This window comes from Lissotriton helveticus, chromosome 12, assembly GCF_964261635.1.
Source record: "Lissotriton helveticus chromosome 12, aLisHel1.1, whole genome shotgun sequence".
In the NCBI taxonomy this organism is placed as follows: Eukaryota; Metazoa; Chordata; class Amphibia; order Caudata; family Salamandridae; genus Lissotriton; species Lissotriton helveticus.
Genome location: NC_136073.1, coordinates 818282039 through 818308499, shown reverse-complemented (window position 1 = coordinate 818308499; position 26461 = coordinate 818282039). Strand labels below are relative to the sequence as shown.

Here is a 26461-nt window from a genome sequence, read left to right as displayed (position 1 = left end):
TGAGTCTGTAAGATCGGTGTAATCTTAGGATAGCTCTGCTGTATGAGGCCTGAGCCTGTAAGATCGGTGTAATCTTAGGATAGCTCTGTTGTATGAGGCCTGAGCCTGTAAGATCGTGTAATCTTAGGATAGCTGTTGTATGAGGCCTGGGCCTGTAAGATTGGTGTAATCTTAGGATAGCTCTGTTGTAGGAGGCCTGAGCCTGTAAGATCGTGTAATCTTAGGATAGCTGTTGTATGAGGCCTGGGCCTGTAAGATTAGTGTAATCTTAGGATAGCTCTGTTGTATGAGGCCTGAGCCTGTAAGATCGTGTAATCTTAGGATAGCTGTTGTATGAGGCCTGGGCCTGTAAGATTGGTGTAATCTTAGGATAGCTCTGTTGTAGGAGGCCTGAGCCTGTAAGATCGTGTAATCTTAGGATAGCTGTTGTATGAGGCCTGGGCCTGTAAGATTAGTGTAATCTTAGGATAGCTCTGTTGTATGAGGCCTGAGCCTGTAAGATCGTGTAATCTTAGGATAGCTGTTGTATGAGGCCTGGGCCTGTAAGATTGGTGTAATCTTAGGATAGCTCTGTTGTATGAGGCCTGAGCCTGTAAGATCGTTTAATCTTAGGATAGCTGTTGTATGAGGCCTGGGCCTGTAAGATTGGTGTAATCTTAGGATAGCTCTGTTGTAGGAGGCCTGAGCCTGTAAGATCGTGTAATCTTAGGATAGCTGTTGTATGAGGCCTGGGCCTGTAAGATTAGTGTAATCTTAGGATAGCTCTGTTGTAGGAGGCCTGAGCCTGTAAGATCGTGTAATCTTAGGATAGCTGTTGTATGAGGCCTGAGCCTGTAAGATCGTGTAATCTTAGGATAGCTGTTGTATGAGGCCTGAGCCAGTAAGATTGGTGTAATCTTAGGATAGCTCTGTTGTATGAGGCCTGAGCCTGTAAGATCGTGTAATCTTAGGATAGCTCTGCTGTATGATGCTTGATCCTGTAATATTGGTGTAACACAAGAGATAGCTCTGATGTTTACAGCTTGAAAGTATGCAACCTGTAACCCAGGGATAGCTCTGTTAGCAAAAGCCATAGCCGGTAAAATCTGCATAACCCGTGGAATATTTCTGCTGTCTAAAGGGAATAGGCCAGGTTACAACGCATGCGATACATCGCATGCCATTACAACGCGGTTGTTACAACGACCGCGTTGTTACATCGCATACCATTATAACGCAAGTCGTTACAACGACTTACTGTAGGGGGCGCTGGATGTCGGAATAGTATAATTTACTATTCCAACTCCAGTCTGTGCAACAGTAGGAAAGGTGTTGGATTTTAAATCCAACACCTTCTGCCAACAAATTCAGCAAGTCGTTGTAACGACTTGCGTTGTAATCGTTTGCGATGTAACAACGCGTCGTTGTAAAGACCGAGTTGGATTGGCATGTGATGTATCGCATGCGATGTAAACAATGTTTTCCGTCTAAAGGCTGTAATCGGAGAGCTAGCGCCAACGTCTGGGCCTCTACCAGCTATATAACCTGAGGGATAGGTCAGCCCTGTTATGTGAGAGCCTGTTCCTGATCTGAAGGATTTAATCCTCAGGGTTCACCAAGTGCTCATTCTATAGGCCAGTAATATTGTTTTATAATATCATATATTGCTATATGCCTTCATGAAGCAGATCTGTATCAGCCACTAACCTGAAACCACCAGAAGTCCAAGTCCAACAAGCGCCAACGCTGCCACAATGCACTTGTTTAGGGTCAGCCAGGAGTCTCCCTCGGCTTGTGCCCCCTCGCCAGGGTCCATGATTCTGGCTGCGGGCCCCACATCTCGCACTTGCCTCTTCCGTAGCCCCTCCACGTCATCCTCGCTGCTCGAGCAGCTCACGTCCTCATCTATAAGAACCAGAACCAAAAAGAAAGCAAGGTCAGAAAATAAAGACCTACTCCAATGGAGGAGGCGACGTGCAGCTGGCATCGAGGCATGTACCAGAGAGAGTCCTCAGGCATTGGGGTGCTACTCAACTAACCATATGCACCCACCTAAAACTACCTGATTGAACACCTAATATAAACCAGAAAAAACTGGAAAAAAACTGATTCCAAGATATGGGCCTCCTGGCAGTGATAGTTTGTTTTTATTGCCCGCTAGTGAGAATACCTGGGTGGCAAAATACCAAAGCTGCCCAATTTTTATTCCACGTCACGTGAATGAATGAATGAAATGAAAGTGATACTTATAAAGCGCACTACCACTCCCAAGGGAGCATCTTGGTATTATGCAGACAGAAATGACCCAGATAAGTTGAAAGAAGGGACCCAGATCAGGACTCTAGCTTAGAGTATTAGAAATGTCTTAGTCTCTTCCACCACCCTACACTTCCCGTCCCTTTACTTCAATGCTGTAGGCCTTCTCCCTCTGTCACGTGTTTTGCAATATACTTCTCTTCCTCTTTCTTTCTCTCTTTTTCTTCTTTTTACTCCCTCTCACTTTGGGCCAAAATCTGATGATGAAATATAAATTCTGTTCCACAAACAAATGACTGCTTGTCCCCGCCATCTGCACCCCCTGGCACAAATAATGCCTTGTATCTACAGTGGGATCAGGAATCAATTGAAGGCTTTTATAACTTCGGAGTAAGATCTGGATGTCCCTTCAATACTCCTTGGAACTTGATGGCCGCACTGCAAAATGTACCCCATGCTATATGCCATGCAAGTACTACCAGTTGTAAACAGGGGGGACTCCTTTCAGGGAATACTACAAGGCATGGAAAACTGTAACAATAAATGAATCTAGAGCACAAGCTTTGACTAAAGCAGGTATTGAGTATTTGATTCCTCGTTTGATACTTTGATGTGATCGCCATGCAACACAAAATGGCGGAAACCATGCAGTGCCCTGACTGGGTCAACACAGACCCCAGGGCCACTCCTTACCCTGACTGAATAGTCATTGCTGACAGCATCTTAAGAGAAGTCTGCTGACCATGGTCAGGTCTGAGCAGACTCACACACAGTCACACCACAACATTTGTGGAACTTTCCATTTTTTGTGGCTGTGTTCCAATGTCCTGACCACCTCCAACATTGAGTGGACATCTGCGTCACCTGATTACTCACTTTTGCCATCCATATAACGTTCTATATTCCAAATATCGTTAACACTCAAACACTGTAACCAATCAGAACAGACCCAATGTTAAAAATACCGCCTCTGGTTATCGGATTACCGTCGCCCACCCCGCTAGACAGACGGCACGTGCCTTTCGGTCAAGGAAATTCCAGTCATCCCACGTGCCCTAAACCTGCTCGACTAAACCACCAGTGAGTTGTATGTACGCAAGATTGTAAATATGCCAGATTTGGCCAAAAGTCTAAATAACCTAACTAATTACATTTTAAAAACGATTTATCGAACTTATAGTGCTTTGGAAGTCACTGCTAGGCCTTCATGTGATTACTTGCAGGACCCACACTAATTATCTTGGTGTCTGCTGCGTTATCCTTCCAACTTCTAAAAATTCCCCTGTCACCGCTGCCCTCGTGTTCTTAAGAACATTCTAGTCTCTGTCACAAATGTCTGCCTGTGGGATCCGCAACCCCTCCCCCACCCCATACTGATCCATCACGGTGCTGACAGCAAATGAAATATAAATGCACACTTAACTTTAGAGAGCTTCCATATGGAGATCTTTAGAAATAACACAAATATTTGCACAATAGACCAAGGAACTTGTACATCACTGCAGGCCATGCACCAATACCGAGCTACAGGAAGTCAATATCTGATACTCCGGAAGTTAAACATTGAAGGTGCTAAACTGGAGGGTACAAAGCTCCCCTACTGACTACAGAAGCAGGGTACACCACGCCTAGTCATGGCTACCCAGGGAAGTGGGAGAACAGTATTGGGGCAATAAAGGCCTCTGGTACCGTTAAGAGAAAGGTGGGTGTTTGAAGTGGAGGAAGGCAATGTATAGCACAGCAGGAATTGAACCCAAAAGCACAGGAAGGAGAAATGCATGCTGGGAAATACAGGAGTAAGTGTAGCATGCAGCTCTGAAAACCACCGAGGCGAAAAAGGCGGAGGGTAGTGTGTCAGTGGTACTATGTGAGTAAACACAATGAGGCACTACACTGGAGGATGAAATGTGGAGTAGTGGAGAAGTCGCTCATTGATGAAACTGGAGATCCAAATTCTTACCCAGCATACCCCACTAGACCAGACTGCGTGATCCTGGGCAAATCAGTGTACTTTATCTGTTCTCTGCTCCAGGGAGAAACTTAGGAATATATACAAATAGGATACCATCGATGATGGGACAAGCAGTTGTACAGGATGTAGACGGGATAGGATGCATGGGCTGCAGGCCCGACGTGTGACAGACTCCTCCCCACCCCACCTGCTGTCGTGAGCTATCAGTCATTTGGAAGGTTCCCCAGAACCAGACTGGATCAGAAATCTCTGATGTGATGTCAGAGGAACCCTAGCTGATATGAAGGACGCCGAGCATTCACCACGGGCACTGGTGCAGGGCAGGGGAACAATTTGGAGACTGTACCACCCTGAATCCAAATTGCAGGGCATTCTAGCTGTTAGCTTTCTTGTGTCTAAGCTCTGGGACTCTCTCCCGCTGCAGCTGAGGCAATCTCCATCAGAATCTTGGTTTTGGAAAAGTCTAAAGACTTGGCTTCTCAGATAGGCTGTTTCAACTCTTAGCGCTGGGACACCCCTTTTAGGGGTAGCTTTGCGCTTCATTCGACAGATGCAGTGAATGCGAGCTCAAGGTACAGAATAAATGCACCAGATGGTTCTAAAGAAGTTACAGATATGCACAGCAACAATAAAGATGGTTCCTACTGGCATACGCAAGCACGCACAAATATGCATGTGCACATCTATCATGCAAAATTATAACATAGCATGCAGTGCTCTCCGAAGCACGCACGCACAAGTGTGCAGTTGCACAGCGAGCATGCAGATATATACCCAAGCATGTGGTGGCTCTCTGAAGCAAGCACACATGCACAAGTATACGTATGCACACCAAGCGTGCAAAAGTATACCTAAGCATGCAGTGGCTCTCTGAAGCAAGCATGCACAAGTGCGCGAATGCACACCGAGCATGCAGAGAAATACACCCAAGCATACAGAGGCACTCAGAAGCAGAAATAAACAAACTTACACACAAGTCCATGCAGCAAGCACACGAAGGCGCACAAACATGCACGAAGGGACACAAATACGCCACCATACCCAAGTGGAAGTAACACACCCAAGGATTCAAGCAGAGATAGAAGACCATACGTTCAGGCACAAGTGTACTTTTAAACCATACACAAGTGGACATAAACACACACACATATATGCAAGGGGCGACATCAGGTATAAGCAAACACAAGTGCACACATACACACAATTACGAACATGTGCGCACAACCACAAGCAATTCCAACATAGCATGCAAACAAGCACACAAAACTGAAACAAGTGCAGATAAATGACAACAAGGGATACATGGGTATGTGCACTAGGGCACACCAGTACATACACACAGAAACCAAGACACAAAAACAAAACCAACAGGCCAACTCAAGTACACATAAGTCAACTCTATCCCTGAACACCTCTCATGAGAAAGCGTTGCCAATTCAGGAAATCCAATATGATCGAAAGATCATATTGATTGAGAGATCTTACTAAGAAATAAATGGCTGCCTGACCCGGGAGACAGCCATGACAATGCGGGCTTTACACCGTGCTGCCATTACGACGCTGCCATTACGAAGCTGCCATTACAACGCAAGTCGTTACAACGACTTGCGCTGGATTGCGCTAGAGACTAAGGAATAGTAGATTTACTATTCCAACACCTTCCCTACTGTTGCGCAGGCTGGAGTAGGAATAGTAAATCATACTATTCCAAAATCCAGCGCCTCCAGCGCAAGTCGTTGTAACGACTTGCGTTGTAATGGATGCGTCGTAATGGCAGCGCGGTGTAAAAGCCCGCGTTGTCATGACATACATCCGCCTGACCCAGGGCTTTAAGTGGGATGAATAAAACTGGGTGGGAGTCTCTCAGAGAGACGCAGTCAATTTAATTAAATGCGTGGCTTAAACCCGTAAGCAAAAAAGACAAGCATTGGCATAGCCAATAGGTCTTGCCGACGGGACCTTATAAGTGTATAGCCATGCAGTAGAATAGGGTTTGGAGGTGGGGGTTCGCTTAGACATGTGTGCCGCCCGACTGATATTTTGCTTCTTCTTTCTGTTATTGCATCCAGATATATAATACAACAATTGACTTGACACCTAAAACAAGCCAGAACCATTGGCTTTGTCAATGGTGGTTAGTTGCATAAGATAAATAAGTAACAAAATGACTTTGTTGTATATAATATTGAAAATGCTTCAGTTCTGAAATGATGAGACTGTGAAAGAACTATAACAAGTCTCTTTGAGTTACATCAAACGCCGGTGAAGGGTGTCCTGCTGCAGAGTTAAGATTTTTTTTTCACCCTGATTGTGTGGGCAAAAAGGGAGAGCCCGATAGAGACCCCTCTCAGCACCTGCTTTTTAGAACAACTGGTGGTGGGCAACGGCAGGACCGGGCCCACTTGAAGCCCTGGTCTTACTAACCGAAGAAGCACACATTAAGCTCACCGTCACTGCGTCTCATCACACATTCAAACTTTTGGTCGCTAATTACGGATGCCAAAGACTATCTGCCCTGGATGCAGGCATCTGGCACTCCACCCCGGAAAACACTAAACCTAGCACGCATCCCACACCGTCCACAAGCTTTTGAAGACCTGTGTGCTGGGCTGGAAATAGGCAGGACGCACAGGAACGGCGTTCCACCAGCAGTTCTTTGCTACAATTCACGTCCCTCCTAGAGATTGTGTTTTCCTTTAAGGGTGTGTCAGAGAGAGTCCATCCCAGCTGATATGAGAGGGGTACAAAGGAGGACTTTGCAGGTCAAAGTTTGAAAAACATAACTCATATGTTCCACAACGTAATTCGTCTGTTGTTGGCAGACCACAAGCTGCCAGGCACTGACTTGGCACTGGGATTTGCCCCTTCTCCACTGCAAACTGTCTCTCATCGGTGACTTCCTAGTGAAAATTATTTACCATTCCTATTGTGAGTAATTCTGTCTGTTTATGTTGCTTTTTTTAACCTGACCTTTGAAGCTACCGTATGTGGGGGTCGTGCACAAATCAACCACAGACTAGAACATCCATTCACACTCATGCAAGCAGGCAGTGAAGAGGGGGCATGCGGGCACCTGATCTGCCAGCCAGCGTCTGTCCCCAGCTCCTCGTGCTGCCCAAGGAGAGCCCCCCTGGCACCCTCTGCGCCAGATGCCGCAAGCACGTCTCTTTAAACAAAAAAACAAAACGACAAAAAGAAAGAAACATTTGTAAAAAGGTGCCAACTGGAAAGGGGGTGTAGGTGCCCAGGCAGTCAGAGTCTTGTTGCCAGGGTTAACAGAATGCCAGCCGAGGCCTAGTGATCGAGGGTGAAGGGCATGAGGGCGCCGGGCATTAAACGCTGGGGGCTTTAGTGAGGGGTGGTGGGTGTTGTGACGAGAAAGGCAAAAATTGGGAAGATTGTGTTCATGCTCGATGCTTTTTTTTTTTAATTAATGTCACAAACTGCCAAACTGGCAACCAGTGCCCGGGACGGGGAGAGCTCGCCATGCCAGTCACGTCGTGGGAAGGATTTTACAGCAACGGGTACAAATCTCTCGCTGAAAGAAAGAGGCCCGGTCTCTCGGAAGGGAGACAGAAGGGGGGGGGTTAGAGAAGGGTCTTGCAGAGCTAGGAGTCAATTCTGGAACCCCATGTCCCAGTTCTTCCCCTCCCCCTCCTCGCCCCATCCTTAGTTTACCCCAACACTGACACCCGTCTTTTATCGACTTGGCAGAATAAATGCAGCTCTCAGAGTGAAAATCACGTTTCGGCCGCTAGGGGGCAGACTTTGATTTAAATTCAGGCTAGATTGCGCCTTAGGACTCGATTTGCAAAATTCTGTTTTTTTTCTGGAGCTATTTTAGCCACATGCATCCAAGTACCTCTGGGAAAATTGTAGCAATTTCAGGCCAGTGCGCGCATCAGCTCAGGATGTGGACGATATGGCTATTAGAAATCTGCAGCAATGGAAGTTCCAATTATGTGTTAGGTTTGAATAAATTATGCCGGAAAAAAAGGCAAACTATGTGGCACAACGCTGCAACATCCCGTGGCAGTATTATTTCAATGTTTTGACATTTTATCTCATGGTAACACCAGGGCACAAGTCCTAAATAAAGAAGTGGACTGACCTAGTTTGGCAGTATGCAGGTGACATCACGGCGCACATCACTCAAAGCATCACAGGAATTGACATCATAGAAAGTGGCATAACAACCCACGACTTTACAAGAAGTGGCATCACAAGAAGTGACATCAGATCTAAAGCCCTCACATATGTTTAGCAGGTCTATCATGTGTACGTTTGAGCGCAGGGCGAGGATAATAGCACAGTGAGCTATGGAAGATGGTATGTGACTTCTACACCTTGCAATCCCCCAGTTTTATGTAACACATTCTTGTAACACATTAATTTACACATTTATATAATTTATTGTACATGTAATATGCACGTGTTGATGTAAAGCGCTCTGACACCCTGCATTGGAATGAGTAGGGCTATACCAAGGCTCGAGTCGGGGTACCACGTGGGTGGACGGCGTCCCCCACTTATTTTACCGGGGGGATGATGTCCCCCCTCCCAAACAGCTGGACTTCACTCTTTGACCTCTCTGGGACGAGGAGCTTGGCACCTTTTGTGTCATCACTTCCTGTTGTGACGTCACTTCCGGTGACAGCGTCCCCCCCCACCTCTTTTTTTAGGACTTGTGCCCTGGGCTATACAATGAAAAATAGTGGTACTTAAATTATTTCAACACCTCCTCAGGGGAAGTAAGCTCTATACAAATGCAATTTGCGTTGTGTAAAACTGGGAAAGACCAACACATCTGATGTTCTTACAGTGCAAGCATATCTCCTAAAGAGGGACTGAACAAAGTCAAAAGCTGCCTGTCTTAAGTATGTGTGATGTGCTAACAAGGTGTGAGACTTTGTTTCCCATTCGCTTCATTTGCATCAGGTGTGAGGCTCTCGACTGCTCCCAGCCAGGAGACTCCAACAAAAGGAGGCCTGATGACCCCGCAAATTCGGCCTTTGTTATGGGACTAGCTATATAGGTCATGTATATTGTACCATAGAACATAAGTTGGCGAGCATCACTGGAGAACAGTCAGTCCACTCGTGGCCAGTGCAGGTAAGCGGGGTGGGGGGGGGCGGGGGATGGAGACAGACGACGAAATAGGCAAAATAAATAAAACCACTTACCATGCGCTTGTTGCATAGCCGGGTCTGCGATGCGGCGAGCGCAAGGTAAGTGGTTTTATCTATTTACTAGCAGCCCGCCCCAGCGTTGCCTGGGGCAGAAGTGGGCTGGGGGCAGCATTTCCGGATTGCGGCAGCGTTGCCCGGGGCAGAAGGGGGCTGGGGGCAACATTTCAGGCTTGGGTGCACTCCCGTCCCGGCCCCCGCCTGCCCCGACATTGCCCAGACCGCCTCCCTCCCGCCTCCGCCTCTGCCTTACCTGAGCCGCCGCTCTTCCCCGCGCTCCGGACTTCACTGCCACTCCTCGCTGCTCGTCACCGCTCCTCCCCGCCTGTCGTCATCACACACGTTGCGGACATCACTAGGTCGCGGCCAGCGCTACGTTGCGGCCGGCGCTACTTTTAGGGGACTACTTTGTTTTTAAAGTTTAATTTTTTAATTTACGTTTTTTTTAATTTTATGCAGCCTATGTCCATCTACACACCCTGAGGATTACAACTATGTATTGGGTGTGTGGATTGGCGCTGTGGTTCCTGAGTTTACCTTGCCAAAAGGTTTCTGTTCTCTCTTTATAATAGTAGTATAGATATAGATATAGATTTATTTTATTTTGCCTATTCCGTCGTCTGTCACTCCCCGCCTCCGCCACCCAACTACACTGCGCTTACCTGCACCGGCCACAACTGACTCAGTCACATGCTAGATAATGTTTGCCTCTGAAAGACTTCTAGGGCTGGGGCAGGGTCAGTCACACGCTAAATGCTTAGATTGTTATCAGTGAGCTGAACGGTAGTAGATCGAACTATAACTTTATTCAATCATGAAAAAAATAATCATCAAATCACATACAAGATAGTACAAATGCAATAAATACGTGTATATGATAAAAACATATGATAATCCATCAACTGATATAATTCCAGAATTTCATATTTTTAAGAGCAAAATCCGTACTTCTACCAGAATCTAAAACATAAGCAGATTCCTATGCCGCGGAGAATGTTTCAGAAAGGAACAAACACTAAAACAAACTAGAGGGGAGCTGAGGTGTGGAATAAACAACAAGGCAGGCTTTCACTTAACCTGGCACTCCTCAAAACAGGAATTAAAAATCACTTGGTAGATGTACAACAACATTTTTTTTTTAAAAAGAGTAAAAAGGAATGCATTTTGCAAGGAATGCTCCTCACTGGGACATTTCATGATTGGCCGAAGAATCGAAGTGGCCCAGAGGGAAACACAAGTGGCTTTTGATAGCGCATAACCTAAATCTAGTCAGTAAAATCCGGTCCCAAGTATTAAACACCATATCTAAATACGGCTACGGACATAACGTATGTCTGCTTAACTCTATCTATGGACTTCAGAATGCACACCAGTGTTATTTTATATTGTAAAACCTTAAATAAAGTTTATAAAAAATAAAAAATACGGCTGCGGACCCATAGTGGGTCAGATCATAGAATGTGCCACATAAATTGATTTAATTCATTCAGACAAACTTTCTCTTTTATGCCTAAATCCCTGGGATTTAAAAAGATTGAAGGTCTACCTACCTTGGTGCAGACCTATTTAATTTTGGAGAGCCATGGGATACGAAGGCCCAGGTCGCCAACGAGGGAGTCGTCAATAACCTCCCTGTTGAATGTAGCGGGCGGATAACACCAGATCGAGCACCATAACAACACAGGGGCCATATTAATATCCTCAACAAAGGCGGGTCCCATTTCCTCATGAATAGCATAGGCAGGAGAGCTGACGGCGAGCCCTAGAAATTGCCTGCAAACTCTATTTCCCTCAGCCTGTGGAGCCCACACTTTCTTATAACACCAGCCTCCTGTCCCACTAGTTAGTACTGGTAAGCACTTTCTCTTCTATGCTTCTAAGAGCGGTGTGATAGGTCTCCTTCCAATAGGAACCCAACAGCATTAGAACATTTTTGTGTTCTGTTGGACGAACACGGCGCTCGTGAGCCGTGCGAGTCGAAAGTTGCTCCCAAATAAGGGAACTCACAGGTTCTTGAAATTGCTTTGCCCTGGATGGCCAGGCAACAGGACTTAGGGTTTCTCGGGCCGCGGGCCAGAACAAAAGTTTTAGTAAGATTGATTTCTAGATTTAGCTGGCCCATGAAATCAACAAAGGTGTCCAGCAAAAGTTTAAGCCCATTCAAGGTTCTTGCTAACAGCACAGCATCACCCACATATAAAGTTGCAGGCACAGCCTTGTTCGTAAATTTAGGGATATCCCTGCCTTTCTTAATATAGAATAAAAATAGCACAAGGGTAAGCAGGGCCGGACTATGAATGCAAACCAGCCCTGGCAATTTAGTCAGACTGGTGAAGGGGGGGGCGGGTTGTTGTCTGATGGGAAACACTGCTGCTGCTTTTGTTACAGGGTGCCGATATTTCAGCACTGCTGCTAAACTGGCCCCCACCGGACCAAAACTGGCTCCCACCCTTCCGGCCCACCGGGAAAATGCCCAGTGCCCACTACGGCCAGTCGGGCCCTGAGGGCAAGCACGCAAACTTGCCGAACCCCCCGGTACTGTCAAAAGACTCTTTACATTCACCACTAGCCCCGTATCTAACTGAGGCTAAGAGGTCACAAGGCAAGGCACCACGTAAGAAGGTAACAATACCATTCTCAACCCGCAAAGATTCTAAAATTCCCCACAGCTTTGATCTAACACTGTCAAAAGCACTGGAAAGATCCATGAAGGCCAGGCAGATGGAACTGCGTTTGGCGATCATACACTTGCCAATCAGCAGCTGCAAATTAAGACACTGTTCCATCGTACCTAAGCCAGTCCTGAAAAAACACTACACCCTTGAAATGACATGGTTGTTATTCACCCTTGGTGTTAGCCTATCAAGAACCATTGTGGCCAAAAGTTTCACAGCAGAATCTAAAAGGGAAATTGGGCGGTAACAACTGGATCTCGCAGAGTGCCAAGAACGATAGAAGCCAGACGTACAAGCAAGGTTTATATAATTAGTAAATAGCAGTGCCCACAAATCTAAGTTAGCTTTGTAAAGATCCGTGGGAACCCAGTTCAGCCTGGGTGCTTTGTTACTGGGGCTATTATAGCAGCCTCTACAACCTCATCCACGAAAAAAAACATAATCAATGGGGAATGGTTAATATCCTCAGTCAAGCAATTTGTCGGGTTATAAATCTTGCAAAAATGCTCCGCCCATTGATCTGGACCTATGTTAGCACATACATATGTTACAGCTAGTAAACAGCTTACTATATGCCAAAACAGACTGATATTTCTCTGTTTACACAAGAAAAAACAGATGTTTTAGATGTCAAGCATCACATCCAATTTTCAATTTCTTACAACCTGTTTGTACTTCCCTCCTACATCATGCAATTAGCGCCCTATCTTTCGGGCTCATACGTAGGCTTTGATTTGCTAGCCTGCAAGTGCTATAAATCCAGGATAGCTGAATATCACCCCTGGGCCTTTGGGATTCAAAAGCACAACCCTGATTATAAGACCCAATTGGATACAGGCTTCTACGCCGTTGGAGGATCCCTGCTCAAGACTAAGACAGCAGTATATCAAAGCCAGATGGTTAGAGACGAGTTTACGTAATAAGTCAGCCATATTTGGCCTATGCCAAGCCATCTCCCATTGTGCCTGGTTGAGATATTCCAGACTCCCAACTCTAGTTTCTTTTTTGTTTCGACAGGCCTCCGTAAGGTGATGGACGGGGGATTATGATCACTAAAGATGCAGGACTGAATAAGCATGTCCATGTTCGGATCAATAACTGCCTTCTAACAAAGATAAAGTCGATAATCGTGGCACAACCTCCCGTCCCCCGTATAGGTCGCAACAGTAGGGCAGAACGGAGCGACCATCTTTATGGCGTTGCAGAGATCATATTCGACCAAATGCGAGTGGAGCACAAGGCCCCTGCAACCATATCTTGTACCGTGCCATCCATAGGGCCAGACTGGCCGTAGCGGGCATCAGACGTTTCCCCGGGAGGCTGGAAGGGCGGGGCCGGTTTTGTAGCAGTGGAGGCCATTTTGTTGCTACTGGAGGTCGGTTTTGCAGCGGTGTTGCAACATTGGCCCCCAGTAACAAAAGCAGCAGTGCTTCACACTTGCACCTCCCCAAGCCTTCAAAATTGCCAGGCCTGCTTTAGGTTCCCAGTCTGGCCCTGGCCATCCATACATCCACCCTCAAACATATTAGCATATAACAGTAGCAATTGCAGCAAAAAGGGGGTGCAGAGTGCAGGGGAGGTGATTGGGAGATCCAGGGAGATGCTCACCTGCTTTCCGGGCGAGAGAGGGAGCCTTGATGTCCGGTTCTCTGGAGCCAAGACACTCCTCAGGAGGCATTTCCAGGAGTGCGCTCGTCTTCATGGGGCATGCGGCCACCTCATCTTCTGGGGACTTGGGAGAGGGAAGTCCAGGGCCTTCTGGCTCCTTGGCATCCTTAGAATGAGACAAAGAGAGAGTGAGTGAGCAAGAGAGGGAGAGAAAGAGAAAGACAGAGAGAAAGACAGAGAGAGAGAGAGAATACATATAACTATTTAAGACATGGTAGTTCCAGTGAGGCGAAAAAAAAACAATGGCTCCCACATGCAGAGAGAAAACATTTTTGAGGTCAGTGTCATTTGGTTATCTTTTTCAGAAGCAAACACCTGCATATGGGGGTTTGCATCTGAAAATGAAAAAGAGGTGTCGAGTCGACTGATAATAAACACAGCTGCATGCTGGCAATAAGCAGGAATAAAAAAATGCTTCTACTATATCAGTACAGGGGCGTAGCTTCCAATGGCGCAGCAGATGCAGTGGAACCGGGGTCCCCAGGCCTGCGGGACCCACTGAACCCTGATTATTGCTATATTTCACAATTTCAACTTTGATGGGGGTGGGGCTGTTCGGAGGGAGGGGCATGTCAATTCTCACAGTAGGACCAGTGACACACATTCAGTTTTGTCATCACAGAGCTCACCGCAAGCAAGGTATGGATCTTAAAATAAGCCAAGGCTTCAGAGGACCCTGGCGGGCACCCCAAGGTGACAGGAAACAAGGTGGAATGTTTTATGTGGAAAACAAGAAGAAGCTAAATACATTTTCGTGAGGTTCCAGGAGGGAAGAACAGCAATGGAACAGGTACAAAGGTTGCAAACAGATATTGTGGAGATGAGCTTCAAAGATGGTACAAATGATATTTGTAGATATTGAGAAAACTGACAACACGAGCTGCGGTCTGTAAACAGGCATTACTTGTAAATTATGCTTTATCGATATCCCCCAAGAATCTGGAACTCACTGCCGTCTTAAATCAGAAAAATTCCCTCTCTGTTAAAAAGGAAGCCCAAATCTTCCTAATGGGCACGTTTCTCCCATAAATCATGCATTGCACACACCACTCAGTGGCTTTGCTTATTTTTGTTGCCACTAGAGTTTGGATTGACTGGCTGCTATCCATCTTGTATTGACCTTGTACTCCCACAAATGTATTTGCTGGATTTCTCGGCATTATGATCTGATAATTGTATACACTCTGTTATTCCCCAAATGTTTAACTTCCTTCTACTCCAACTTCTGGTTTTTTTCTTTGACTATTTCATACATGTATACAATGTGTACCCCTGTAAAACGCTCTGATAAGGTCACGTTCGCGCTCTATAAAACACTAAATACATAAAATAAAAATCCCTTCCTATCATTATCATTCTATTAATGTTCTATTATATAAAGATTCCCTAACAGGGATTGGACTGTAACATCTCAGACACAATTTATTAAATCTTAAATGGTGGATAACACAGACACATAGAAGATCTCATCGGTTAGGAGAAAATTTGATAGAAAATGGGAACAGTGAAAATCCTGGTGAAACATGAAGAGATAAGGGTACAGCAGGCTTTTGAGATGTATTGAAAATGCTGATGCATTAGGAATTCAGGATATTAGCCAGAGTAAAATGTAAAGTCTCAGGGGCCATTTTATGACAGGTTAATTACGGAACATTTAATGTCAGGGTGCAAGACTGAGATGCTGACCAAAGTTGATCGGCCAATGTTTCATATCAATTATGCACGTGACATCTTAAGTAAATACCGAATTTCGTGCTATACGAAATGTGTATAAAACGAAATTTCAAGCATTGAGGGAGACTCATTTCAGCAGAAAAATTCTCTCAAGATCACTTCACCCAAGTGACATCATCTCCCCAGCTCAGTCTCCTGCTGCTATCTTGCATGAATATTGTGAGGTTTGTCCCTGCGTGACATGTTCAATACAAGATACTGGCTAAATGCGTTTCATGTAATTTGGTGTAATTTTGAAGAAATTTACATGTATTTCATGACATTCATTTAAGTAAATTATTAAGATTACCCTGTTGAGTGCTCGTGCGTTGGAACATTTTATAGATAATTTTGAAGATAAACACTATTTATAGGTTTTCCATTTAGATACAAGTAAGATAAAGACATCTTCTATGATTGGCTAAAAATCTGCCATGGCTCCAGCCTCCCACGAACAATGTTTGACATCCATGTCTTAATTTCTGTGCCAGATGTCTTCAGTGTTGGGAAACATGACTTGCTGGTACAGCCAAGATACGTTATTTATTAATAGGGTATCAGATGACCTAAAATCAGTGGAATAGAATGGATTTAGAGAAATCACCATCTGTCACTTTTTGGCTGTGTCTGCGAGGCACATGCAGCACACAACACGCACATTAGGTTACGGCAACTCTTCTAATCTAAATACCATCTACAGCTACAATTCTGTTTTCAGCATTTTGTTTGTCCAAGTTCCTGATTTTTATCCCAATGCGCCATATTGGGGTTATTTCAGTTTTCCAAGTTCTGATTCTGACGCCATTTTGACCAGTGGCTTCCATTGGTATTCTGGATCTCTAGTAAAAAGTCCTCGTTCACTGTTTTAGGGGCATCAAGCACCTTAGTTCTCAGGAGCAGAACCCACCTGGAATCCCAGGGTGCCGGAGGAGACACTGCTCTCGGAATCTTCCGCCGCTCCATGAGACTGCGCCGGGTCATGAGTGCGCAACGGCCCCGCTGGGAAAGGAAAAAGCAATTCATGGTAAAGAAAAGAACCGGTAGAGTAAGGCTGTTTGGTGAGAAAAGCAGGGCAACAGAGTGAGAGCAAGCAAGAGACACAAAGAGAAAGAGGAAAACATAATAACAAAGAGATGGAAAGAAGACAAACAGCTAGAGGGCAGAGAGAAAGAAGCCATATTTTCCAAAATAAAAGCTGTAGGCTTGAAAGCGAATCCCATTGTCAAAAATATGAAGGGATCAAATTTGTGGTGCATTCCAACACGCCCACGCATTTAAATCCTGATTGGCTACCCAGCTCCTGATTGCATTAATTAAAATAAATTTGATTTAACCGGATAGCATTCATATCTTACAACAATGTGAGAAGTATTTGCGAATACCGACTAAACCTCAGCGAAGGAGGAAGGATTTCATGGATCCATGGCTTCTGTTGGGAGTGGCCGGAGGGTTTGGCAATCCGGCGCTAGCAGGTCAGCCACATTGCTCTATAGAACCAAAGATCTTAAGCTGGAAGTGATGTGGAATTGATTATATAACCCAGCTGCTCTTACCCAGATTCTAATGGATATTTTTTTTACATCTAATTGTAAACTCGTTATTAGCATTCTTGATGTTGTGATCTGGTGAGCTGACATAAAAAACAATGCTTTGATTTCCAGGATTCCCAAAGCCAACATCCAACCAATAACTCTGGATGTGAAGATGGATGCCATAATAACAAGCATTAGCAAAGCATTGACACGGGCACAGAACTTTTAAGGCATGTTGCACAGCAGCCCACACTGCTGTGCATCATCTCTAAAAATATTAACAAGGCCAAATAGCTCTGCAAGAGGGGCACAGACTGAGGATGTGCACTCTTACACGGTATGGGCTGATTTTACTGGGTGGAGTGGAATCTTGGGTGTTGAATCGATAGAACGAGAGGTCCTATGATTACACCAGGGTGCCGCTCTGGGTGACGGGCCTGTAGGCTTGGTTGGTGCGGTTGGGCCTAATGCGAATGCAACAGATCGAGAGTCGGACAGCAACTTCAAAAAAATGGACTGAATCTTGCAGACGCTATGGTGATATGAGGACAAAAAAAAAAGAACTTAAAGTACATTCCATAGGGAAGATTCAGGTCTTCACAGAGACTGAGTTGGGACAAAGTTTCACACAGGGTTATATACTGTCTGGATTACTATTCAAGACTGGAAGCTTCTTATAGAGACATGTGATACTGGGTTGTGTTGAAGAAGCTATCCGGTACTATTTCTACTCTAGGTTTCAGAACACGATTAAGTCCTGTTATACCACCAAGAGTTAGGCCATGTCTGAAGCATCAAGGGTTTCTTTTCTGATAAGCAAGGAAAGTGGTTCCTTGAAGTGTTTTTTTTCTCGGCTTTTTTTTTTGTTTTGCATACACAGCCCCTTCGGACCAGCCCCCAAGGAGGTAAAGTTTAGGTTTGAGAGATGGATTTTGTTTTAGAGAGGGATTATTTTATGTTTAGTGTTACCACAACTTCTTATAAGCAGTAATAACCCAGGTCTCAGCTTTTTTATTCACAAAAGAAATAGAAAAGTAGAAAAGAAATATAAAAATATATTAAAATAATTAAAAAAAACACACAAATCTAGTAGTAATGGGTGTCAAATGGGATAAGCACACAAGGCAAGGTTTGTTAGCTTCATTGTCCATTGTGCTCCAAAATGTAACTAGCATCTGGGAGATCTTGTCGTACCTGTTGGTTCTCTGCCGACTGGCGTCCTGGGGTCTTGCTCGGGGCCAACAGTCTCGACTACAAAGCCCTGAAATACAAAGTTGAGTACGGTCATTATCTTTGGCGCCTTGGTCAAGATGGCTTCAGCAGGGGCTTAGATTGGAAGGATGGGGAGCGGTGCCTAGACTTCAAGCTTGGGGGGTGGGCTTAGGGCTTCAAGTTTACTTTGTGGGACTCACGGAATATGATTGGAATAGATATAAGGTGTAAAGAGGAGGAATTCTGAGTGGAGTGGTGTTTGGAGCAAAGTCCTTAGGTGTGAGGTTTGGAATGGAAGGATTGGGAATTATGGTTTGGGAGAAGTTAGGGAGTTTGAGTGATAAGGGGACAGTATTGTGCCCGTTGTTGCTCTCTATCGTACTCCCAAAGCCCTTGTTGAAGCTGAAAACCCCCCCACCGATGCCGCCATTGCTGTCTAGGGTATAGCCTAGAGCACCGTTAGCCTAGTCCTTCCAGCCCTGGTATCATAGAGTGACAGGTTCTGTCACTAGGTATCCCAAGAATGGATTTCTCTCTGAGCACTAGGCTTGTGCCTTCTGGGAAACCTGAGCTCTGAAGGTAAGGCAATGATGTGTGAATAAAGTGCTTAATTTGTGCCGGTGTTTGCCGGTACTCAATACTGATGTTTAATTTTTAATACCAACACTTGTGACAGTTCACCACATGGTAGCACTGCCTGTCGATTTAGTGGGGAAGTGCATCCATTTGACAATTAAATACATACTTAAAAATAATTAGAGTGCTCTCAGGCCGTTCTTACTGCTTTGGTTGGCTCGGAATTGTGCAAATGTGGAGTGGCATAGAGTGGAGTGGCGTAGAGTAGAGTATCATAGAGTAGAATTACATGGAATAGAGTGATGTTTAGTTGAATGGAGTGGCGTAGAGTGGCACATTGTGGAGTAGCGTAGAGTGCAGTGGCACAGACTGGTGTAGAGTAGAGTGATGCAGAGTGGCATGGAGTGGAGGAGCATGGAGTTCCGTAGAATGGCATTGTGTGGAGTGGAGTGGCGCAGGCTGGCATAGACTGCTGCGGTTGTGGCATAAATTAGACTGGTGTAGAGAGAAGTGGCATAGAATAGACTGGCATAAAGTGGCACTGAGTAGAATGGCGTAGAGTAGAGTGGAGTAGAGTGGCAGGGAGTAGAGTGGCATGGAGTGGCATTGTGTGGAATGGTATGGCGTGGTTGGGCGTCCAAACACCAAGTTAATTCGGCCCTGGCGTAAGTTGACCTTAGAAGCTTTTTCCTCCGCCTTCACTCCCCCAAATCCTCATTCAACAAACATCAACTTAACCGCTGTCCAGCTAGAAGCATCAATTAGGGGTACTTTGGACAATATTATACCTGAAACCACAGTCTAGGTGAAATCTATAGCATCGCCTTGGTTTACGGATGAACTCAAGACGGATAAATCCGCCAGAAGATCGGCGGAACGACTGTGGAGAAAGACCGGAACATCAGAAAATCGTCTGAACTATAGACGGGTTCATGCTAACTACCTGAAAAACATTAAAGCTGCCAAATCCACTTACCTTACGTCTAGGATTAATAAAGCCGCCCACTCGAGCAAAGAACTATATAAAATAGTCAATGAATTCACCTCTCCGCTGGTGGAGCAGTCAGCATTTTTGCCCTCTGCTCAGTGGGTCCACTCACTTGCAGTTTATTTTGATAATAAAATCAAGACGATCTACTCCACATTTGTCACCCCTAAATCAGATATACAACAAATTGGAGAGACACCCCCCTGCCATTCTTCCACCCCTGCCCACACCGAGCCCCCTTCCATTCTGGAATTTGAGCCCACCACTACAGTGGAGGTGTTGGAAACTCTTTTGAAGGTGAAATCTGGTTCCCCTACAGATTCCGTAATCCTGCATAAGTGTAATAAGATCTTTCCTTCTTTGATTAGCTCTCTTACTAACATTTTTAATGCTTCATTTGACCTCACCTCGTTCCCTAGTTGTTGGAAGGTGGCTCAGATCAAGCCTATTCTAAAAAAAAAACAACAGTGATCCCACCATCCTGTCTAATTATAGGCCGATCTCGCTTTTGCCTTACTTTGGTAAGGTACCAGAGCATCTTGTAAACAAGCGAGTTTCAACATTTATAGAGGAACAGGGTCTCCTTGATTCCTCACAGTCGGGGTTCCGGGCTGCCCACGGGACCGAGACTGCAGTAATGGAGGTAGTGGACAATATCCGCCTCTCTCTTGACAGGGGTGAGTCTGCTGTCCTTGTCTTACTGGATTTATCGGCAGCCTTTGACACCGTCTCCCACAGTATTCTTCATCAACGACTGTGGGAGATCGGTGTCAGAGGCAAAGCCCTTGCTTGGTTTGAGAATTATCTGGCCGGCCGGTACACCTATGTAAAGGTGGACACCCTGGAATTCAGTAAGATCCCCCTTCCCGTTGGAGTTCCCCAGGGGTCAATTTAAAGTCCCCTGCTTTTTAATCTTTATCTCACTCCCCTGGCTAAAGTAATAAAGTCCTACGGCTTTTCTACAGTGTCTTACGCAGATGACACTCAGGTGTTGATTACCTGCAGTTTGGATTTTCTTGACACTCGATCCAGATTCCAGAAATGTATGATTACCATCAAGGACTGGATGAGTGCCAACAAACTCCAACTTAATTGCGGTAAGACGGAAATAATGTTGTTTGGCAAGGCCAAGCTGATATGGACACAGGATTGGTGGCCGCAAGAAATGGGACTTTGCCCCGAGCCCAAAGAAGTGGTTCGCGATTTGGGAATTATGATCGAACCCACCCTCTCTATGAAGTCCCATGTTAATCTGGTGTCTCGTACCTGCTATGGCATCCTGCGCCTGCTGCGTAAAATATTTAAATGGCTTCCCCTTGAATCCAGGAAACCCTTGATTCAGGGACTCATTATAAGTCGTTTAGATTATGGCAATGCCCTGTTTGCTTCCATAAATGAGTGTCTGTTGACCAAGCTACAAACGGTTCAGAACGCCGCAGCCCGCCTGGTGCTCGGCCTGCCCCCTAGGTCATCTGCCCTGCCTAGCCTCAGGGAATTACACTGGCTCCCTGTGCGCCAAAGAAGCCAATTTAAGATTCTTAGTATTGTTCACAAGCTTCTTATGGGAACTGGCCTTTCTTATCTAGCAAAGAAACTGGTTTTGTATAAACCTTCCAGAGTTTTAAGATCTAGCTCTAAATGCCTCCTTGTCCAATCAAGGGCCAGAACTACGAGAAATGGCTGTCGGGCCTTCTCCTATATAGCCCCCCTTCTCTGGAACAAACTGCCCCTTCATCTTTCATCCATTTCTAACCACTTGGCCTTTCGGAAGGGTCTGAAAACATGGCTCTTCCCTAATTAACCAGTGTCATCTTTCTAACTTAGGGTCATTGTCTCTTTCTGCTAAACGCCTTGAGACCTTTTTTGGTGATTTGTGCGCTATATAAGAACCTATGACTATGACTATGACTATGGTGTAGAGTAAAGTGGAGTGGTGTACAGTAGAGTGGCGCAGAGTAGACTAGAGCGCCATACAATGGAGTAGCGTAGAGTATAGCGGCACAGAATAGAATGGCATAGAGTGACATAGAGCGGAGTGGTGTAGTGTGGCATAGAGTAGAGTAGTGTAGAGTGGCATAGAGTAATACAGTTGTGAGTGTAAGAAACTAAAGCATCAATAGAGACGATAAATAGAGTGGAAGCATTATTATTTTAAAAGAGCTGTATGCTTGTGTAGAAAGTAGGAAAGCACTGTGCATATCCCGAAATAATACTGAAACGCTTCAAAAATAAAAAAAACTAGCGAGTTGCAAAAAGACGAGGATGTACACATGTACTTGGTCCATGCTCCATGGGGGGAGCTAACATAAGAAAGGAAGATAAGCCTAGACGGGCTAAGCAATCAAAAGATTGCAAATGAGAGTGACAACGAAAACAACCAATGGTATGCTCTGGGTGGGTTGTAAGCCCACTGAATTGTACACAATACACATTGCAGCACAGCGCATGCACTGTGTAGGCAAGACCTAACAAAACAGCTTCTTTTTAAAGCAATGGTTCGGAATGTCATACAAAAGCATTACATATTGGAAAAAACATATGCGTATAGGTGCCTCAGTAGCAGTCTTCAGCATGCTGATCACTTTTACATGTTATTTGAGAAACAGACACCTTGGTGATAAAACAATCAAGCTGGAATTAAATAATTTTGTTGAGAGAAATGTTTTTAATGCCCGCGTTCCCCTGCTGCCCCAGGCACATGTCTTCCTGTGCCAGGTTACAGTCACAACCCTAATCAGGGAGAGGAGCCACAAAAGGCTGACCCATGTATAGTTCATGGATAGATATTTGGGAACAGACCCAACAGTGGCCCGGTGAATAGACCGACACTGCCGCAGGGAATACACTTATGATGCAATAAGCCGTACACTACCTACAGGACAAGAACACACTACCAATGGGATAAGGAGCCAGAAGCAAGGGCATAGGAGATTCTGAATCCAGCACAACCTGCAAGGTTACTATGCAGAGAATGAGCACAGTGACACAGAGACACTGACACAAGACAGATCCCTCATCCCATGGTTGTACAAAAAAACAGACACTAATTGGGGTCAAGTGGGCCTTTCAGACCCCAAGGCCTGGGTGCCACTCCGCCTTCTTCAGTGCTGATACCTACGCCCTGTATACCGAGGCGCTCAAGAGTGCCAAGAAACCATAGAAAAGGCAAAAGCATCTTTCTTCAACAGCCCCATAACACATCAGGGTTACTGTTATTGTACTTGAGGCCTGTTTTGCGCCCTACTGCAGCGAGTGGACCAGATTATGAATTTACCTATGCATTTCCTTCGATACCCGATTTATATGGGAATAATAAATTATGTTTCTACATAGTACACAAATCCAGATACAAAATATACGTTTATCTATCTTACTTGTACTCAATGTATTAACCACAGTAAGAACAAATACTGAACTGGCCATGCCGGAATTCAAACCTGTGATTTGCAAGTTTAACTGCCAACAAGCATTGGCAAAGGCAATACCTCTAATGTTGGATACCAGCCTTTTGGCTTAAACAATATTAGCTTCGTTTTGTAATGTTTTTGTTAAACTTTATTATCGGGACAGCTGCAGGGTCCTCGCCAATAAAAAAAAAAAGTGGCTAAAAACAAAAACATTCCAAAAAGCAGGCATTGTTGTAGTATCCCTGAAGGTGTGCTTAATGTGGAAGTGCAAAATGCCGCCACTCACTGTGAAGTGGTTAAAGTCAGCTGTCAAACTGCCCCACTTAGTATGATATAACAATAGGAAGAAAAATGTGAATGTCAACAACAGACTAATCGACAAGGAGGGATTTCTGACATTCATTTTAGGTAATTATATACAAATAATTTTATTAAAATCAAAAGGCTTTTGTTAACTCCAGACCTAAAAATATGTAAGCAGCAGGCACACTGACCCCCTGAGCTACCTTGTATATTCAGGCGTTTGCACAGATGGCCTATCAGTGCCGAGAAGAGTAGACAGGCTATGGGCAGGGTTTGAGGGACTCGCCCTTGACAACAGCTGCTACTGAGCAGGAGAAGCCCTGGTGCCAGGTGCAGTGACTGCGCATGCGCCCAGGAATCTCTTTCCAGGGACGTTTCAACAATAATAGTAACTTGTACCTCACACAGCGTTTGCTTCGGCAGGAATGCATCTCCAGTGCTGTGTAAACAAGTGCTGCTGTTCCCAACCATCGCTGTACATGTCTGAATACTGTGTGCAACACAGTTGGACACATGGCCTGGATTCCAGCTGTCTCCCCCAATCTTTGCAGGAAACCAATCAAAGCTGTGCAGGGCATGTGGCCATGTGTGGCAGGATAGGCAGCCGGGCCCGGCCCGTGCAACAACCCAATCGCATTCTGCCATCACTGGCATCACACGGCCTCTGGTCAAACCCTGTAACCAGACTCCACCACCAAAAAACTCCTTCTGTGCACTGGACGTGACATTGCACCATACATTTGGTCTCAAGCCCTGATGCCCAGACATGGGTCCCTTGCTCACTTTGCCACTGGATTCAAGCTAGCCTGGCTGATGAAGGGTGTTACCCAGAAACCGGTCCCAGGATGCTTGTTTCCGGTCCAGGGAAGACCTGGCTTGGCAGTTCGGTCTGGACTGTTCCCATGAGCCACAGGGTCAGACTGATTTGTATATAGGTGTGTCTGAACTGGGGTGGCAAAGTGAGCTAAAGAACATGATGGATTCAACCCAGATCTGTGACTGGGGTGTTTAAAAAGTGGCAGCGCTCTGTCCATCATCTCCTTGTGTTTGCCCTGATCCCAACCCTCCTTGTGGAGCCAACCTCCAGCTCACACAGCCTTCAGGCATGTGCAGCAGAGAGGGGATCGCATTGCCTTGCCTCCGACCACAACCCGCGCCCAAAACTCCATGGGCCTCCAATCCCACTGCGCATGGCTGTATGCAGCAGGGTTGACCACAGGGCCTGACCACATGTCCATATGCCCAACCCCCCACAGGTGACCAACACCCACAACCCATGGCTTTTGCACGTGCACAGAGGTAGTTGCAAGGACAGGTCTTGACCTCTGGTAGGTGCGCTACCCGACACTCCATGGGCAGGAAACCCCAAATGCGCACTGCCTCCAACCGTGCACAACAGGGGTTTGCCGCAGGTCCTGTCCTACAGCCAGACCCTGAGTCCAAGCCACCACAGGCGGGCAAAGCCCTGCTGCTCATGGCTTTCACCATATGCAGCAGAGTTGGTAGCAGTGCCTTCGCCCTGGCCAGCTACTATGCCCAACCCTCCACTGAGCCATGCCTCTGGCTGGCCCCTGCACCCTGCTTTCCATGAACAACCAGCATCCCAGGCCTCTGGACAGTACCTGCAGCTAATTGTCAATGAGCTGCAAAACCCTGTCAAGCTCGGCCAAAGGCCACCTGCAGGAGGGGACTGGCCGCAGGACCTGAACTATGGCCAATTACTACCACCACGCCATATGCAGCTAATTTGCGTGGGTGGCTGTTGGCCAATTACAGAAGTGGCGCTCTAAGTATTTTCTTTCTAATTTATTTTTCAGGATTTGTGAATGCTATGCTGGATTTCCAAATCCTGGAGTCCTAGATGATTCGCAGGACCCGGGGAGGGTCCAGGATCCAGGATCCATGAATCCATCGAAGGATTCACAAATTCCACTCCAAAAATCTTTTTCTGATTTTTATTTAAATACCGTCGGGGGGTCCTTTTGGGGCCCCCAGACATGGACTTGGGTGTCACTGTGTACTCATCCTTCACTCTTATGCCCGTTCCTTTTGATTTTTGCCAAAACGAATTGCTCCATAAAGGTAATAGCAGATGAAACTGATTTTTTTGTGACAGGCTGCCTGCAGGATCTGTGAATCCATGATGAATGATGGAAGGAAAAGTTCCCTTATCCAATGGTGTGATCTTATTTTATTTTTTGTACATGATTTTCAAATCCTGGTGGGCTTGCAAATTCAGAGGATCAATAAATTAACAGCCCAGATATCGATATCATTTAACCTCTCCATGCCAACCTGAGCATCTTTTTAAATGCTAATTTCTCAAAAACTACTGAACGGAATTACACTAAAACTAGCAATCGAATTTGCGTTGGCCTTGCGTAAATTGTGTTCAGCTGTTTATTCCGTATGGGGGAGCAAATAATCAGTTATAAATCAAAGGGGAACTGCACTTTTGGAGCCTCCGCATCTCTTTTTTGCTCCAGTTTGAAAGATCTAAATGAAACTTGCCAGTGCTACAAGGAGAGGGAGAGAGAGAGGGATGGGGGGGGGAGGAGGAGAGAGAGAGAGAGAGAGAGAGAGATATGGAGGAGAGGAGAGGAGAGGAGAGAGAGAGAGAGAGAGAGAGAGAGAGATATGGAGGAGAGGAGAGGAGAGGAGAGAGAGAGAGAGAGAGAGAGAGAGAGAGAGAGAGGGAGAGAGGAGAGGAGAAGAGAGAGAAAGAGAGAAAGAGAGAGAAATGGCCATGGCTCACTAGAGGTGAATCCTCGAGCTAGGTGAGTCATGATGCCTCTCCCCTCCCCATCCATGGCAGGGAATTGCATATTCAACTCTGTACATCTGCATATATGGTTTATGACATGGTATTTTTTTAATGTAATCTTGTTTTACCAAAATTCATTAATTAAAACCAGGATACAAGGGGTTTAATTTGTGCAGCTCATAAAATCCCAATGAAGAGACAGCGTGACTTTTAGGAGAGTTCTTTCCTGT

The 26461-nt window shown here is 45.6% G+C and overlaps 1 protein-coding gene across 3 annotated transcripts in view; it reads right to left on the bottom strand.

The window, feature by feature from the left end:
* Positions 1-26461, bottom strand: part of PBXIP1 (PBX homeobox interacting protein 1) — an 87424-nt gene that overhangs the window by 19994 nt on the left and 40969 nt on the right. For 2 of the 3 annotated variants that reach the window (XM_078670173.1, XM_078670174.1), the window contains exons 3-6: positions 18176-18242; positions 16357-16448; positions 13677-13842; positions 1666-1884 (exon numbers count right to left, since the gene is read on the bottom strand). Coding sequence is in view for 1 of the 3 variants with exons in the window: in XM_078670172.1 (XP_078526298.1) it covers positions 1687-1884; positions 13677-13842; positions 16357-16448; positions 18176-18242 (523 nt within the window). In the remaining 2 variants the exon portion in view is untranslated. The remainder of the gene's footprint in view (positions 1-1665; positions 1885-13676; positions 13843-16356; positions 16449-18175; positions 18243-26461) is intronic. The other variant, XM_078670172.1, reaches the window with a different exon arrangement.